The sequence below is a fragment of the Sceloporus undulatus genome, chromosome 6, assembly GCF_019175285.1.
Source record: "Sceloporus undulatus isolate JIND9_A2432 ecotype Alabama chromosome 6, SceUnd_v1.1, whole genome shotgun sequence".
NCBI classification, from domain to species: Eukaryota; Metazoa; Chordata; class Lepidosauria; order Squamata; family Phrynosomatidae; genus Sceloporus; species Sceloporus undulatus.
Window position 1 is genome coordinate 111,457,733 of NC_056527.1, and position 18,185 is coordinate 111,475,917.

Below are 18,185 nucleotides of genomic sequence, written 5' to 3' on the forward strand. Positions count from 1 at the left end.
TGTATCTCTAGGATACTATAAGCCAGCCTGGGCTTCTGAATTAGATCTGGATATGCTGGGAGAGCCCTGGGTCAGGAGATAACCAAGTATTTCTGATCTCCAATTGTTTTATAATAGCAATAACAAAATGATTCTTTCCCCTCCCATGATTATGTTTTTCCACCCTTGGGGTCCTGCTGGTAGATCTAAAAGCTTCTGCAAAAGGTAAATTCTGCAGTCCTATACTCTGGAAACTTTTGCTAAAAGCTATTAGGAACTTAAGTAGATCCACAGCCTTCATCCTCCACTCTAACTTTCCTTTTAATCTTGTTACTTGAATGACACCCTACATATTCCATAATCTTGGAAATAGCTTGCTTAGGATAGAATTATGTTTTTACTTAGTTATTAAAACTATAATTCTCTTGATTTAGAAATTTGTATAATGTGGCATACCTATGAGGAATCCCTCAAATTTGACAGAAATTATCCTGATCTTTGGGTGAGCTCTTCACACTTCCAAAACCTCTCAGCAGGTGAACACCTAGGTTCAGAATTAAGAGAAATAGTAACAGGATTTCCACTGTGCTATAAGGGAAGACAGTGAGTCTCCAAAGCTAGGTTTATAGAGTTGAACAAGCTTGATCTGACATGCCCATTTTACTAATAAATGTCAACAATTGGGGCTCTCCTATTCCACAGGAGGTCTGCCTCCAAAGACTATTTGATCACATTTTTTTCCCTTTTCCTCTGTAATGTTTTGTGGTCCACTCCAAGGGTGGGGCTTTGAAATCACAGAGTAATGAAGATGACAGTGCTGGAATTGAAACTTAAATACTTTACCAGAGTTTCAAAGAGTCAGTCTCCTTTAAAAAAAAAAAAGCTATGTTACTGATTGCGAAGTCGTTTGCTCCTCCGAGTACCTGAGCTGTTGCTCTTTCTCTTGTGGCTACGACGAACAGCTGGATTGGCTTCCATATTTTTGCTTGTTAGAGTAGTGGACCTGTGGGACATCTGCCGCCGAGTGGAATGTCTTGTCTTGGCACCTTGTTTCCCAGTATCTGTGGGTGAGGAAGGAAGGGAGTTCCCTTGCTCCACTGGAAGAGGATCATGGCTAATAGGGGTTGAGAGGTTGAGCTTAGAAGCAAGCATGGAGGAGAAACTGGACAGCTCTTCATCCTCATCTTCCTCTTCTCCTTTAGTACTATATTTCAGGGCATCTTTCAGTATTGTTCCATGGAGCTCTGGCAGTGTGATGTTTGCCAACATGACTTTCTCAAGTAAGCCTCCCCCTTCCACCTTATTTATGTTATTTGTGTTGCTCTCTAAACTGGAGGATTTGGAAGAAACATTAGATTCGTATCTCTGGGTAGGTTCATCATTATTATTGCTGCTGCTATCTTGGAGAATGTGTTGTGGTGGTAATGTTGGGACTGTTTTGCCAGGACTGATGGATATAGGGGCATGATCTCCATCAGGACCACAGCTGTCTCCTTCAGTTTGGTCTGAGATGACAAAGCTTAAAGGATTTGGATTTGAAGGGTTCAGAGTGTGTTTTGTCACCTGCTTCTCATCTAAGCAGTTTTCTACCAAAGGGGTGATCTTGCACTGCTCTGTGAGTGACTTCTGGCCTCGCTCAGGTCCCTTCTGGGTCCTCAAAGGTGGAGGCGTAAACACTGAAAAGGTGAAACATGGGAGATGCTCAGAGTCTGTGCCTGATATTTGATCTTCAAACGTCTCTATCCCACCAGAATCAGCTGAGGTCAACAGTTGTTCACTTCCTCTAATGAGTTCAGCATGTGACTTTAAATCAACTTCCTGAACAGTTTCCAATATAGATGGGGCATCTGACTGTTGACCACCTTGTTTAATGGAAGCTGATTGATTCTGTAATGGTACCTTAGCTGCAGACAACTTTGAATTTTGGGCAGGGCTGTTATCCTTCATGTTTATGGAATTTATCTGTTTCCAGCCAACCTCTGGCTTCTTCTGAGACTGGACCTTTGCTTTTGGTCTATCAAGTTCAGTTTTAGGGCCAGCAGAAAGTAATGTTAGATTGTCTTGCTTTGTCAAACTTTGGCAACATGTATCAATAATCCCAGAATGAGTTGCAGCTACAGTAGAGGTAGATTTTGGCCCTTTCCAAATAACCTGCAATTGGCATTGTTCTTTCACTACCTCTCCTTGGCAGCCATCTTGCTTTTCACATGCATGATGAATGCGTTCTTGACTACTTTGTTTCATATGGTTGTCCCGATGAGGTTTTATCCCCCTGTTCTTACATCGAAGCTCTTTTTTATTTGAAGTATCATCAGATTCTGCCTTTTGAACTTGGGATTGATCTATGACCTTTGCTGCATTGTCAACATTCAATTCTTTCTGTCTGTTTAGAGTCAACTTCAGAGCATTTCCTCCTGCTGTGTGATCCCCAAATAATATTTCGGTCATGTCTTGATTATCATGGTCCATCTCTTTTGATCCATTATCTGTTATGTCCCAGAAAGCCTGAGGTTTGTTTAGACCTTGTTGGGTACCATACTGTTTTGCATGTTTATTGTTGGCTGACTCTATATTATTCCAAACCAGCTGATCTCCATTATGAAATTGTACTGTGACAACTTGACTGCTATGCTCTGCCATCTTTGGAATCTCTACTTGCCCCTTAACCTTGACTTCTTGGCTGCCTTCTTGCTTTGAATATTGTGGGGTACAGGCCCTTGAAATTCCTTCCTCTGCCTTGTTGCCTCGTTGTTTTCCAGTAAAGATGCTGTTCCCTGTTATGTTTGGAGCAGCTTTTGACTTGACCCTTTGGACTTGAGGTGAGATTCTGATGCTTTGATCTCTAACTTGGTCCTGTCCTAATAAATGCTGGGTTTCCCCTTCATCTGTAGCCTTCAAAGAGGGTAAAGGATTTCCTTCCTGAGACTCATAATTGCCATATTTATGAAGAGATGATCTTGCTGCAGTTCTGAAACCCTTTGACAGAAAATCTCTATTTCCTAATCGGTGCGAATGAGATACCAGTGGAGAAATAACTATGGGTACAGGCAATTCTGTCTGACTGATTCTAACACCCTCGTTTCCAGAAGGCCTCTTCATGGTTCGGCATGAAGCATCTTCTCCTTTGTCATTGCTGCTGACCTCATCCTCTTCCTCAGACTGTGATGGAGTAGAGTCAGAATGAGAAATAGGGTACACTGAGGGCTCCCTTTCTTCTTCAGTCAGTGCCAGGAGCCTCTTCTCAGTGAGCTGAAAACAGAAAGGAAAAGAGGGGCTTATATGCATGACTTCCAGAATGCAATGGAACAAGCTTTACTATGATTGTTCATCTTCCAGCATGTGCAAGATCTGACCTTTTGCAGTTCACTTCTGATTTCATGTTAAGAGCATTTGCAAGAACAGGGCAGAAGTGGAATCCTGTGCATAGCAGGGAATGTACAACAGCCCCATGTCATTTAGTCATCACTTCCTCTGAATATATCCATTTAGGTGACAACCAACATCAGGCAAACAAGGCCAGTGCTACTGAGACAGTGGGTTTAGGGGAAATATTTCCATCTTCAGTAAGCCAAATAAAATGGTGGCTTCCAAATGGGACCAGAAAATGAAGATCATTTGCAGTATTGCTCTGCCTCTTCTTGATATCTCTCAAACCCATATCCCTCCCGATATGCATTGCTTGACACTGGGCTCCTTGGGTAGCAATCACAATGGCCAAGACCACAATTCCAATGGCCATCACAGTCTAAACTGGCCACATGAGTAGGCCACAATAATGACACTGAAATTATCCCCACCTTACCCCCAAACCACAGATCTTATGTTCTTATGTTTTACCTGGTTGGGTGTTAAGTTTAGCTCCTCTTCCAATTCCTCCACTAGATCCAAGGGATCTTGGCTCTTCTCTGGAGATAGCAACCGAGCCATGAATTGTGGATGGATGACAGCTTCCACCTGTCAAAAAATGGAGAAAGAAACATGGCTAGTAGTATGCTGAGCTCACCTAGGCTGAAAATGAGAAAAATGTCATTTGCTCAGTTTGTTGTTAAACTAATTCATTTGTTGGTAATGTGGTAGGCAAGTGGCCAGCTACAGTGGTGATTCATTTGTCTAGAGAAGAATTTCCATCCTGACATAGGTGTCTTTCACACATCAGAATTATAGCACATCAGCACCACTTTAACTTCCATGGCTTCATCCTGTGAAATCCTTGGATTCTTAGTTGCAGGAGGTACTGTATTTAGAATTCTTAGCCGGATTGCTCTAGTGTCAAACCAAAGTACAATTCCCAGGATTCCATATGATATAGCCATGGCAGTAAAAGTGTTATAATTCCACAGACAGATAACTGGAGCGGGAGAGGTAGAGTCCCAGGTTTTGTGAAAGTAAAGGTGAGGCAAATTTTGATTGGGGCACATGAATTCAAATGGGAAGAAGAAACATCTTAAATGGATAAAGAAGATATTAAGTGCCAGTGGTGTAGTGGTTTGAATGGTGGACTAGGATTCTGGGAGGCCAACCATACAATCACCATTCAGCTATAGAAACCCACTGGGTGGCCTTAGGGAAGAACCACTCTCTCACCCTTAGAGGAAACCAACCATCTCTGATTAAATCTTGTCAAGAAAACACTATGATATGGTCACCGTGAGTTGGCATTGGCTTGAAGACATATAACAGCAACAACAAATGAAGAAAACAACTCGGTATATGGGACTCACGTCTCAAGACAGGTGTGGATTTGCAATAAAGATTATCTTTTCCTTTGTTTCATTTATATTTGCATACACTAGGATGGGGCAACTCTGGCTCTCTAGATGTTGCTGGCCCACAATCCTCATCAGCATCGCCAATTGTGAAGTACTATTGGACTTAGAGGGTCACATTTGCCCACTGCCAATATATACACACTGCATGTGAAAACGTGGTCCTACTTTAAATAAAAAGGTGTTTATACTGCTGTACCTGCAAGTTAAAGACAGTGGTAGTTATCACAGAAATCATAGCCACCAGAAATCGTAGCTGTGCCCTCAGCATCCCCTCTGTACCATCAACTTGTGTTAAGCTCTCCCTGCCAAAGAAAATGGGTTGGAGGCATTGAATGGGGAATAGTATCATCCCTCCCTCATCTATGTGCCAGAGTGGTGGTTTGACCACTGGATTATGACTCTGGAGATTAGAGTTCAAATCCCTGCTCAGCCGTGGGAACCCACTATGTGACCTTAGGCTGGTCACACTCTCACAGCCTCAGAGGAAGGCAATCACAAACCCACTCTGAATGAATATTGCCAAGAAAATCCTGTGATAGATTTTTACCTTTGGGTTGACCTTAGGCAAGTTCCATGCTATCAGCCTCAAAGGAAGGCAAACACCCTCTGAACAAATCTTGCCAAGATAATCCAGTCATAGGTTCATTTTAGGGTCTGATTTGAGTGCACAGAGACAACCAATTATTTGATATGGTACAGCCATCTGCTGGATAAAATGTAGAACAGCAGGAAAGATTTTGAGGCTGTGTGTGTGTGTGTGCGCGCATGCCTTCACATCACCTGTCAACTTAGGGGGACGTCATGAATTTCATAGGGTTTTGTTAGGCAAGAAGTGGTCAGAGGTGGTTTCGCCAGTTCCTTCCTCTGAAATATAGCTTACAGCATCTGGTATTTATTGGCTGTTTCCCATCTAAGTAATAACTAGGGCTGACCTTGCTTAACTACCAAGATTGGATGTGATCAAGTGCCTTGTGGGTATTTAAGCCAAGGAGGCCTCTGAACCTGTTAAAAGGCAATTTGTTCCTGGATGCTTATACTGGAAGCTTCCAGGAGCAGCAATTTGTTCTCCTTTTTTGATGGGAGAACTGAGGTCCCACACTTTGATCACCCCCAATGTATTTGCTGGAGGTTGTAGATTGCTGTGATCTTGAATTCCATCTTGGGAGAAAGGAGGGATAGAAATTCAATTTATCAATCAATCAATTAATCCTACTGGTCATGAGAGAGCGAGATGGGAATTGCATAGCAGATGCCTGAGTCACCGGATATGTGTTTGGCATTCTGTATATATGGGTTGCATCCTGCCTTAGCTATGACTATGAAGCACATTGGGTGACTGAGAGTAAGTTGCATGTTGAGTCAACATTACCTCCTTCACAGGACTGCTGGGAGGTTGTGATAGTGGTTTCCCATTACCCCAGCTTCTCCATCTTCCACTTAAGGTATCCTTAGTGAAAGGGCAAGGGGGAATATATGGTTGTTTTTTTCTCTCCAAAAAATACAAATTCTAAACTCATCACAGTGTTGTGCTGACAGACCCTGGGAACTGTGAAGGCACTGGGAATATCAGCAGTTCTTAGCTGACAGGATTATGCCTTTGTGTCCCACAGAGAAGTCTCTGAGATTTCTCAGAACAACTTTATGAGGTGAATCAGAGAAGAACTGTATGTTGAAGTTCCTTGCCTAGCACCACAAAGCAAATTCCACTGCTGTCCCCTGCTGGGCTCTTGTTACCTTACAGACAAATTCTTCATCGTCACACAACTGGTCAATATATTGTGTCAGGGCAGGGTCTACGAATACCCCATCCTCCTGGCCTTGGGGGTCTCTGAGTGTTCCTTGCTCTTTCTTCTCATCCTCATCTTCCTCCCAACTTGTGTCCAAGCCTTCCATGATCTCAGCATACTGGTGCACCGCCTCGGCAGGGATTTCCCTGGGCGCTCCTGGGGCAGAGTTGCTTGGTGGACGCCGCTGACGCCGCCGAGGCTGGCGGCTCTTGGAGGCTGATTTCTTAGGGATGTAAACTGTAGAGAAGGCATGGCAAAGTCATCATAGGGCCAATCCCAACAAAAACACACAACCAGAATGGTGCACTCATCCTTGGCCTACTGCATATACCTTCTAACATTTCACAGATGAAAACTGAGATGTGTGTGTGTCCCACAACATCAGAGTTCAATCAAGATGTCAAGAGGTATTAATGAGAAAAAACACACAAGCTAGGAGAAGTTGCAGCAGGTTCCTTTTGCCTGAGCTAGTGGGAAATGCAACATTCTGCTTTGTCCTCTGGACTCCTACTCTCCCTTCCCATCCACTGAATGAACTGAGTGCAAACTACTTGTCCACTTTGTTTACAACAATTGAAGCGAGCAATCACTATTGGTGCTACTCTGCCTGTTTTGGCTAGGCTGTTGGATGCAGAGGGTATCACACTGTAGGCAAGGCCAGTGCAAGGCATTTTGCTGCCCAAGGCAAAATAGCAAATGGTGACACCCCCACCTCTACTCACCCAAGGCAAGGTGGATAATATTAAAGCTTGTCGTATTATTTAGCCAAATGTGGTAGAAAATCCCGCAAGTACCCCTGCCTATCTCTGATAACAAAAATACAATATTGTAATAATAAAAAACAAATAAAATAGCCAACTATAAGTTATCTGGTTAACATGACACCCAAAATATGCTACCTTCAACAATTGTCTCATCTTGCAGTAATGGCAGTATCTGGCTTAGAAGCTAATATTCCCAGATTTACTGACCCTTCTTCCTTTCCTTCCATGGGGTACATTCATATTTCCTTCCTTCTTGCTACCTGATACAGAGAGTTTGAGAGGGAAAACACTACTGCAGGCCAAGGAGAAAAGCCATTGGAATGATGCATTCCCTACTCAGAATGCTCACAATGCAGTGGTATGATTTTGGCAAATAAACTACAGTATAGGCCTTAGGGACACATGTAAAAGAAGGAAGCAGCTTGCTTTCTGCTGGATCTAAAAATGGATTAATATTACAATAAAGGACATTCCTGCTCAATATTAGGAGAAATTTCCTGATGGTAAAAGCTGTTTAACAGTGAAACAAACATATCAAAAGGCAATGGACTCCCTTTCATTGGAGGTGTTTAAAATGAGGTTACATGGTCATCTGTCAGAGATGCTGTTCATCTAGGCTAGGGTGATATAGGAGTGCCTTGCATTTCTAGAATGCTAACAGATTGATAAAAACCCCTACCTTGCTGTTGCCCAGACTCAGAAGCAGGGGACACAGGTGGATTGGTGGGCTTGGGAGTTGGGGCTTGGAACTGGGAGCAGTTGGCCAAGAGCTTCATCTTTTGGATTTGTTGTTCTTCTTCTGCTTCAAACTCCATGAACCTGAGAAAGATAAAGCTCAAGGAGGTGATCTATTGAGTCCAAGACAGTCTTCTCCTTCAAACCCATGTCATCGTTCCAAGAAAGATCTAGTGGCAAGGATCAACACTCACTTTTCTGCCATCTCATAGAAGATCATCCGTTCAAAGTTGCTGCTGTGCTCCCACTCTTGCACGGCACGAGGAACCCCATCCTCCAGGGTCATGTCAGGACGAAGACGGGCCAATGAACGGAGAACAGGGCTGTAGGGGTGGGATGGTGAAGCCATGTCAACCACACTTCCAAATTCTGATGGACAGATTTACTAGGGACACCAATCACTTCCACAATATTTATGAGCTTCCCCCAGCCTTGGCCATCATCACCCTCACAGCATCTTCATAAGTCTTGCTTAAGTGACTGGGCCTCACCTTTCAGTATTGCCCAGTGTGATTGGTAAAAAATAGGTTTATATCATTCCAATGGGGGAGGGCAATGAATTAAAATGCAAAATGAGGAGGGGAACACCAAACAGGTGCCAAGAAATAATGTGTGTTTTATTGTTATATTAAATGCTTTGGTTTGAAATACTTTGGAATCATCATTTTCCTACAGATTACCTTGAAAACTCTAAGCCCTAACAAGGTTTTAGGTGAAATGCAATGTGAAACTTTAAAAACGTCTTTTGGCACCTATTTGAAAGTCCTCCTTTTGCTATTCAGTGTAATTCAATAAGAAGAATTGAAGTTATCAATCCCCCTTCCTCCCAATCCATCATTTCAGGTTGAGGCTACTGGATTTGTCTTACAATACAGGTGGGTAGTCTTCAGGCTTGAAAGATCCACTTTGCCCTCCACCCACATAAACCCAGGAATTTCATCAGCTAGAGCAGTGGTTCTCTATTGGAAGGGTTAGCTGCAGATTGGAAGGCTGAACTTTAGTTCCCATAAATCCTAGCCAGTATTGCTAAAGGTGAGGAATTGTAGATGGTGAAGTCCAGTTTCTGCATCTAAAGTTCTCGCATACTAGGAAAATTTAGTATTTAGTCATTTTTGGTAGTTTTTGATGTGGGAACATTTATATCAGGGATGGGAACCAGGAAGCTCTCCAGATGTTGAACTGCAAGTCCCAGCAGTGCTAACCAGCATAGCCAGTAGTGACGAATGCTGGATGCCACAGTCCAATAATACCCAGGACACCTGATTCCCACTCTTGATTTAGATGTACATGCTCACACACATTCCCACAATCTGAAGTGTAAAATCTTTGCTGCTTGTTCCTGCCACCTGGATATAAACTGAGCCTCAGCTTTGTGGTTATGCAAGTGGAGATTCTATCAAAACCACCACTTTCCACATAAAATGAGAATCACCATAACTTTCTAGGCTGACTAACTTGTGAAGATTAAAGCTCAGTTTCCATTATGGATGCCATGCTTTGCAACCAAAAATAAGAGTCAGTGCTCTCCAATACTTATTCTTGTGGGAAGAGTTTGGTTCTTGAACTCATCCCACTTAGCTCAAGCCAAGGCCATTTGTTTACTTCCACCATTGTGAAAGCACCAAAGTCTATATATTTTGGAATGATGGGCTTTTCATCTCAGTGCTAACACAGGGCTTTGGCTGTCCCAGTCAATGGTAAACCAAGACTGAGTAATATCCATTAATCCTGTTTCACAGCCTGCCTACATCTTTGTTGTCTCATCTCTAGCTTCCTCTTGACTCCCAATGTTTGGCCCTTGTCACCCGGACCCTCACATGAAAAAACAGGCCAGAGCTTCGGCATCAGGCGTGGCCGGGAAATGACGCCTTGCCAAAGCCTTGTAGCGTTGCCAACGCCGATAATTTTCATAAACCCCTTTGGAGGTACAAGCAAAGGAGGAGTCACTGGGAGGGGGTGCACGGGCTGATGGCACAGTCTCTGGCACTCTTGGTTTCCTACCACCCGGGTCCTCGCCAGCTTTGGTCAGTAACACTGTGCGAACGCCAGGACCTGGAAGTCCATCCCGGCGTTGGGCAGCCCAGCCCAGTGGCATCCCTGTCAGAAAGAAAGTCTGAGTACGCGGCATCTCCTCTGCACCGCCCACCATAGGTCCTTCTCTTTTCAACTTGATAATCAGCTTGCTTCCTGGGGCATCGGCTGAAGTGACAAGAAGAGCTGCTCCGGGGAAGGCAGGCAGAAGCAGTGAAGGGGCACTAGGGGGACAAGAAGAGAGGCCAGGGCCAGGAGTGTGGACCTGGGAAGACATGGTCCTATAGGATAAAGACTTTGAGGCAGAGTGAGAAGTTCAGCGGTTTGGGATCTTGTCTCTGTGCTTCCCGAAGTCTGGATGTGAAAATGTTGGTGAAAATGAATTGGTAAAAGGACTTTCTGGGAAATTTACACCATCACTATCCGGTTTCCAAGAAGATCCTACATTGTTGTCGTGACTCTAGGTGTGAGGGTTGGATGGGGTTGGATGATAACAATTCCAGAACTTGGACACCTTGAGAGTTCCATCAAAGGGAGGAAGTTAAGGTCTTTCTGCAGACCTGGTTCAAGTTACAATGATTTCTACCTTCATACTGTTTTCTGAGCATCTGCCCATACCAATGGAGATAATGGACTGGATGGAAAGAGGTAACACTGTCCTACTACTACAAGGTATGGGTGTTCCATTAAAGGTAAGCAGTGCCCCCAACTAGGGTTTCCAACTTTTCTACAGGCCTTATTCCTTGTTTAACAACACTTGATCTGCACAGAGGAACAGGTGACTACTACAAAAATGCTCAGCTGATGGTATCTCCATACCATGTTACATGTCATAAAAGCCAAGGCACCTTTTCTGGTCATTGTTAGGTCTACCTTTTACTGGGAAGATGCTTGGCGCATTGAAGCAACAGGCCTACCAGTGCTACCAAACAACAGAAGTACATACCTTTCCTGACACACCTCTTCAGAAATGATGCAAAAGGTGGCATGTGTCCCAAATCTGGTCAAAAAACAAAATAGCAAGGGGTTAACTACAATAGTTGTTTGTGACCACAGACTTGACTTGTGGTGTCTGCTCTGACATCGGGCAGTTGAGTGGAGGCCCAGTGTTATCCCACTGGAGGAAAGGGCACATCTGCACTACAGGTTTAAACCAAAATTAACTGTCATGGCTTCCTTCTAATATGATGGGAAGGTAGCTGTTATGTACCTTCAAGCTGACTCTGACTTATGATGGCCATATTATGGGTTTTTCTCAGGAGGGTTTATTCAGAGGAGGTGTGCTGGTGCCTTCATCTGAGGCTGAGAGACTGGGTCTTGCCTATGGTGGGTTTCCATGACTGAGACAGAATTCCAGCTGTGTGCTTCCAGAGTCCTAGTCCAATATTCAAATCACTACACCATGTCAAAGATTATACTACCCTTGAAAATGGAGGTCCTATTTGTCACATCATGAGAAAGAATGACTCATTGGAAAAGATGATAATGCTAGAAACGGTAGAGGGATGTAGAAAGAGAGGAAGACCACATGCTAGATGGATGGACTCGATTAAGGAGGTCAAGGGTATAAATTTACAGGACTTAAGCAGGGCATAGAGAGTCTTGGAGATGTTTAATCCACAGGATCACTACAAGTCAGGATCAACTCAAGGGCAGTTAACAACAGCAACAAATGCCGAATTAATTAATGACTGCAATAATGATGATAAAATTAGGAAAGAAAAATCACAGCCATTGTTACATTGACAGTGCTGTTCCTATCTATGTGTTAAACTAATGGGTAGGTAGGTTTTTAAAAAAAAAATTACGGTTTTTGCCAACCGATTACTTTCTAAATTTTAATTTCATATCTTGTTTTAGTTAACCTTTTTTAACCTTTATATCTCTTATGTGATTTTATACTGTTTTTAGTGAGACTGTTTTAATTGTTTTTCCATTTTTATTGTAAAGTTTCAAAGAGGGTTTGCATCCCTTTCTGGGAGGAAGGCGGCATACAAATGAAATAAATAAAGAAATAAATTCCAATGCATTGAACACATCTTCAGAGCAGACACATGCACGATTACATATCCTCCAATATTTCACAGATGAAAACCAAGATATGTGTGGCATCGGAGTGTATTCAAGATGGCAAAACTTATAAATGTGGGAGAACACACAGGGTTGGGATAGACTGCAGCAGTTTGTTTTGCATGAGCCTGCTGGGAAGGGCAAATTTCTTTCCTCTTTTCTCCCTCCCAAGATGATGATGATGATTTAAAATAGTCCAGTTTAAAGCAGTACAAAACAATAAAAATACAAAGTTTAAAAAAAACAATTTCAAAATTACTGTAACTGAATGCAAACTGCTTTTTGCACTGTGAACTCTTTTTGCAGCAATTGAAGACAAAGGGGAAAGAAGAGAGAGAAACTGGGACATTTTGAAAGCAGTTGGGATGACAGGATTAACTGGAACTGTCCCTGGAAGTTGGGATAATTGGAGGGTATGAGATTGCACAAGTATTAATTTTTTAAAAAAATATGAATTGAAAGGAATTACAAAAGCAAGCATTTCCTAAAGCTTTACCACATTCCTTTATTTCTGTACCTGTAGGCCGAACTATAAACGTCCAAAACAAATGGTTAATACGTTTGCTCATTGAGTCTTTTTTGTTTTCTTTCCTTCCTCTTCTCCTTCTGCCTTTCTCCATTCACTGTCTGGGACAACAGCCTGAGTCAAGTGAAAAACATGATCTCAGTGAATTTATACAGACAAATCTACATCTAGTGACATTCCTTTTTCCTTCCCGCAAAACCTACCTGGACAATAAAATAAAATAAAATAAAATAAAGGTCTTCCGAGCCAGAAATTAAAAATAAATAAATTCAATATTGTACATTAGGCATGATGACCCATTGTTGTTGCACAACAAATGTGCTTTTGAGGTACGGAAATTGTATTTGTTAGGGAAACACAATGCAAATCTGAGTTGGTGCCTTAGAATGAAAGGAAGTGAAGACAATTCGTTGGGTCATGGGTAGGAATCACACCAATTTCCAGATATTATTGGACTGCAGGTCCCACCCTTCCTTACCCTTTCCTATTCTTGCTAGGGCTGCTGGAACTTACAGTCCAACATCATCTGAAGTCCCACATGGCTCACACCCCTGGCTTAGGGCTATGCACTCCAAAGAGAAATGGTGGTGGCAACATTTGTTGTGAATTTTGAATTAAATACTGTACTTGGAATTGTGTAAAGCTTGTCTTGCCTAATAACAATAATAGTAGTAATAATAATAATAATAATAATAAGGCAAATCAAAGGAGGTGGCCCTAACAAGTAGCCATTTTATTTTTAAAACACTGTTGCAAGAATAAGATGATAAGGCAGGGTGATCAGATGTCCTACTTTTCCAGGACATGTCCTCCATTCCAGCTTTCCCAGGACATGTCCTCCAGTCCAGCCTTCTTTTCCAGGACATGTCCTCCATTCCAGCTTTCCCAGGACATGTCCTCCAGTCCAGCCTTCTTTTCCAGGACATGTCCTCCATTCCAGCTTTCTGCCCAGGTCAGGAATTGCAACATGTCCTCCATTTTGAGCAGGATTAAGAAGTGCGTGTATTTATTTATAGCTTTTGTTTGGGATTGGGAATGCCCTCCATTTTTCTGGAATCTCCTCCATTTCAAGGTGCCTTGTCCTTCTTTGCAGTTAGGACATCTGGATCCAGTCCACACTGCAGAAATAATCCAGTTGGAGACCGCTTGAACTGTCCTGACTCAATGCTAGGGAATTCTGGGGGGAACTGTAGTTTTTTTGAGACATTTAGCCCTTCTCTGCCAGATAATAAACTACCACAATAAACTACAATCCTCAGAATTGCCTAGCACTGAGCCAGGGCAGTTAAAGCAGTCTCAGACTGGATTATTTCTGGAGTGTGTATGGGATCCTGGTCACCCTGTGATAGAGGATCAAATCAGCAGAGGAAAGAGACAATAAAATAATTGCTGAAGATGCAAAATGCCAAGAGGTTGAAGCAACCTCCTCCCTGCATGCTTGCAAAAGAAGGACTACAAATCCCAAGGGGGGGGCAAGCTGGACTACAGCTCCCAGTGCTTTGATTCTTTTTTAAAAAGAACTACAACTCCCACAATGCTTTGCATCCTTGATTTGCAGGAAGAGGTGGAGTTGGCTTTGCACGTGGCAAACTGGAGAGAAGGAAATCGGTTTGCACCGGTGGCAAGCAAAGCAGAAAAAGCTGTTAAGGTTCATATATATATATATATTAGCAGCTCAGGTCTGGGAGTGATGTTTCTGCTGTACTATCTGGATGAACGAGGAGACAGGGTCTATACCCTCAAGGTAAGTCTTATACCATCACCACCATCCTACTATTATTAGGTCATTCTCTGTATTAAATCGCTTCTATGGCTGCATCTGCACTGCAGAAATAATCCAATTTGACTCCACTCCAGTGCTATGGAATTAAAAAAAAATACATTAACTGCCTTTACATCAACCCCATCTGCCTCCAAAGCAATGTAATTTACAAATGCATATACACAATACATAAACAAAATAATAAAAAATGCACATATTACCAAATGGCTTCCTCTTCCCCTTCTGCTGGTTTAATTTGGCATCCTAAAATTATTTCCTTCTGAATTTAATATTAGTTCCCTACTTCTTGCAGATGATCTTATTAATTAATGTATTCTCTGTTCCTGGTCCTATAAATTTCTTGTTCACATAGTTTTCTAAATTGAGGATTGTTGTTTCACACCCCCCCCCCCCATTTGTCTTTCCAAAAGTGTTATTTTAGTCCAGGTTGGGTATGAATCTGATGTCTGAATTTATTTCCACTTTGAGCAAGTCACACTCTCTCAGCCTCAGGGAAAGGCAGTGGGAAACCTCTTCTGAACAGATCTTGCCAAGAAAACCCCATAATAGGGGGTTGGAAAGGACTTGAAGGCACACAACAACAAGGTTTCCTGGCATTCCTAGCCTTCCTTACCCTAGATATATTGGATTTGGTCCACTGTTCATATTGTTTTCTAACTTTCTCTAATCCTGTTGCACCTACATTTCAGTGCATTCAGAATTGTCCTCCACTGTTATTTCTTTTAGCAACTTTCTTTGGGTCAGAAATAAAAATTAAAAAAAACCAGCCATGGAGCCCTTGAACTTGGACTGATCTTCTATCCAGAATTTAACATTGGAACGTATTCAATTTCAGTGGTTGCATCTGCACTGCAGAAATAGTCCAGTTTGATACCATTTAACTGCCATGGCTCAGTGCTATGGAATTCTGGAGATTGCAGTTTCTTGTGGCACCAGAGCTCTTTCACAGGGAAGGCTAAATGTCTCACAAAACTTCAATCCCCAGAATTTTCTATCTACCGTGACACTTTGGTTTTCTGTATGGATGCATGTTTATGTGTAGTGGAGGCAGAGATATTATAAAGTGGAACATTTTATTTAAATACTTATATCCTTCATATCATGTCAAGGAAGCATACAATAAAATCTGGTCAACTAATCTTCTATAAACAGTGATAGACAATTTAAACATAAATATATATTAAGCAATTAGAAATTAAAACAGTTAAAATCAGTTAATACAATTGGCGGTTGTTGTGTGCCTTCAAGTTGTTTCCAGCTTGTGGGGACCCTAAGGTGAACGTATTATGGGGTTTTCTTGGCAAGATTTGTTCAGAGGAGGTTTGCCATTATAAACAATTTAAATCTGACACATTTGCAGATTTGGAATATATGGTTTTTTGAGCTAGTGCATAGTCTTGCTAGGATTGTAATTTGCTTATTCTGCCTTTGTCTCCTCTGCTTTGCAGAAGGTGGATCCCTCTGGCCAGCCGACATGTTCAGCTCATCCGGCCCGCTTCTCCCCAGATGACAAATATTCCCGACACAGGATCACCATCAAGAAACGCTTTGGTGTCCTGATGACCCAGCATCCTCCGCCTGTTGTGTAAAACCGTGAACCTTTCATGCCAGCTGGAACCTTTGCAGCCTATCAAGACGAGATAAGGTTCTTCCAAAGCAACCTTGAAGAAGCTGACACAGGAAACAACAGATAACGCTTTCTGCATTCCACTGTGCCCCTAGGACTTTTATAGAGTTCCACTATTGGCGTTTTGAAACTCAGCTTCATTCTCATGATAGTGTATGGAAACAACAGGACACATGTGCATTCTGCTTGAATTCTTTCTATTGCATCTCTCTGTGTGATTTTGAAAATAAAATGAATTCTTCCATTGCTTTTCTTTCATATATGATTGCTTTCAATACTCTCAGGCGTTCAGAAACCTACAGAAACTTACCAGTTTCTTCCCACCTCATCATGGCTGTGCTTCTCAAGGTCCCAATTTTTGTGATGGTAGCTATGTAAGTCTCTTACAGCAAACATGGCGGAATTCAGAGATATAGCCATGTTAGTCTGTAGAATCAGTATGTAGAGATCTTGTAACAGCTTTGAGATGAACTGAAAGAAAGAAGTTGGCAGCATCAGCTTTCGTAAACTTAAGTCAAACATGGCAGTGAATCTTGTGGCTCCTTCAAGGCTAGCAAATTTTATTTGGCTTAAGCTTTTGTGACTTAGCCCACTTCACTGGATGATGCATAGAAAACTGCCTTAGTCAACAGAGTCATTTTCATATAATTCAGAAATAATGAGTGTGATAGCTTCACCAAATTCACTTTAGAATCAATTTAGAATAACCTTTTGAAAGGCTAGTGTTACTTAAGCAATACACAAAGGATGGGTTCTGTGCATTATTCCAAATATATGTGTGGGAGAGGGCATGACTTCTTTGTCCCAACATGTGAAGAAGAAAACAGTGGCACTCACAAGTCATGGAAAAAGAGCACAAAGCCTTTCTTATCCTCTGTTCCTTTTAAGCAAGTCATTTCCTTTTTCAAAGGCAATATGTAGCTGATTCAATTTGCACTGGAAGAAAGCAATTACTTCAACAAAAGAACAACAAATAAGCATTCTTTCTGGCATGTCAGAATAATATCACGAAACAGTGGGTGGGCATGCTAGAGCCTTGATTCAGTGGCTTATCTTTCTTGTCTAGGCTAGGCCTGCATATCTTGTGACCTACTGGGTGGAGTGGTGCTCATCTGCCATGTGCTGGGCCCTTTCACAACCTTGATAAACAGTGCTGCTGTCTTCTCTTTGCCAAATGACTTTAATTGCCAATACTATGTCACATGAGGAGACCAGACATTTTTGTTTAAAAATGCATCTTGGGGGTGGTGGTGGTGGCAAGCAGAAAGCTTCAACGCCAATGTGTGCAAGCAACAATGCATCCACATTTGCCTCTGGAGGGCTTCATAACGGACTGTTGTGGTTCCTGTAGTCTCTGGCACGTAAAGAAGTGATGCCTGCATTATATCCAAAATCAGGGTGGCCAGGCATCTTCCTTTTCCAGGGCATGTCCTACATTTCAACCTTCTGTCCAGGAGAAATTTCAAAATGTCCTCCATTTTGAACACGACTAAGAAGCATGAATTTATATTTCTATGAGTGTTTTTAACTTTAATGTCCTATGTTTTCTGGTGCCTTGTCGTCCTTTGTGGTTATGACATCTGGTCACTCTGACTACCTCTCTGTTAATTGTGTTGATGAGCTGCTCTCCTTCACTGTTTACTGTTCCTTCATTGTTTGCTATATGTATTAAACCATTTCTGTGATTGTGACACTCAGGTCTTGAGCGGTCTTCAAAAGGCATGTTTTTCTGTCCCTCTTCATACCTTACACTGTAGTATGTGGCATTCAGTGGCATACCACTGCCAATGGTGTTTTTTGGGGGAAATAAGTTTCAGTTTGAGATATGGTAATGGAGGAGGGTGCTGAGGATACTGTGGATGGCCAAAAAAAATAAACAAATGGGCTTTGGAACAGATCAAGCCTGAACCTTTCCCTAGATGCCAGAATGCCTAAGGGGCTGTATAGAACAGCTCTAAGGGGTGGCCTGCAGCCGCACCTCTGCGCCAGATCGGGGCAGTGGCCCCGATCTCACCTTTCCGCATCACAAAAACAAACCACAAAAAGTGGCTCCTTTTTGTGCTGTGCAAAGGGCACCATAGCTGCCAGTGCCCCAGCTTTTCGGCACTTCTTTG

The 18,185-nt window shown here is 42.3% G+C and overlaps 2 protein-coding genes across 2 annotated transcripts; one reads left to right on the forward strand and one right to left on the reverse strand.

The window, feature by feature from the left end:
• Window positions 1–49: 49 nt before the first annotated feature.
• NUTM1 (NUT midline carcinoma family member 1) lies at window positions 50–10,342 on the reverse strand. The gene is made up of 6 exons (XM_042473834.1): window positions 9,852–10,342; window positions 8,229–8,357; window positions 7,979–8,118; window positions 6,483–6,772; window positions 3,817–3,933; window positions 50–3,228 (listed from the first exon to the last, which is right to left on the reverse strand). The coding sequence occupies exons 1-6, from the start codon at window positions 10,340–10,342 to the stop codon at window positions 868–870; spliced, it is 3,528 nt and encodes a 1,175-aa protein (XP_042329768.1). The 3' UTR covers window positions 50–867.
• A 3,890-nt stretch (window positions 10,343–14,232) lies between these two features.
• NOP10 (NOP10 ribonucleoprotein) lies at window positions 14,233–16,319 on the forward strand. Its single transcript, XM_042474998.1, has 2 exons — window positions 14,233–14,405; window positions 15,893–16,319. The coding sequence occupies exons 1-2, from the start codon at window positions 14,352–14,354 to the stop codon at window positions 16,031–16,033; spliced, it is 195 nt and encodes a 64-aa protein (XP_042330932.1). The 5' UTR covers window positions 14,233–14,351; the 3' UTR covers window positions 16,034–16,319.
• The last annotated feature ends 1,866 nt before the right edge of the window (window positions 16,320–18,185 follow it).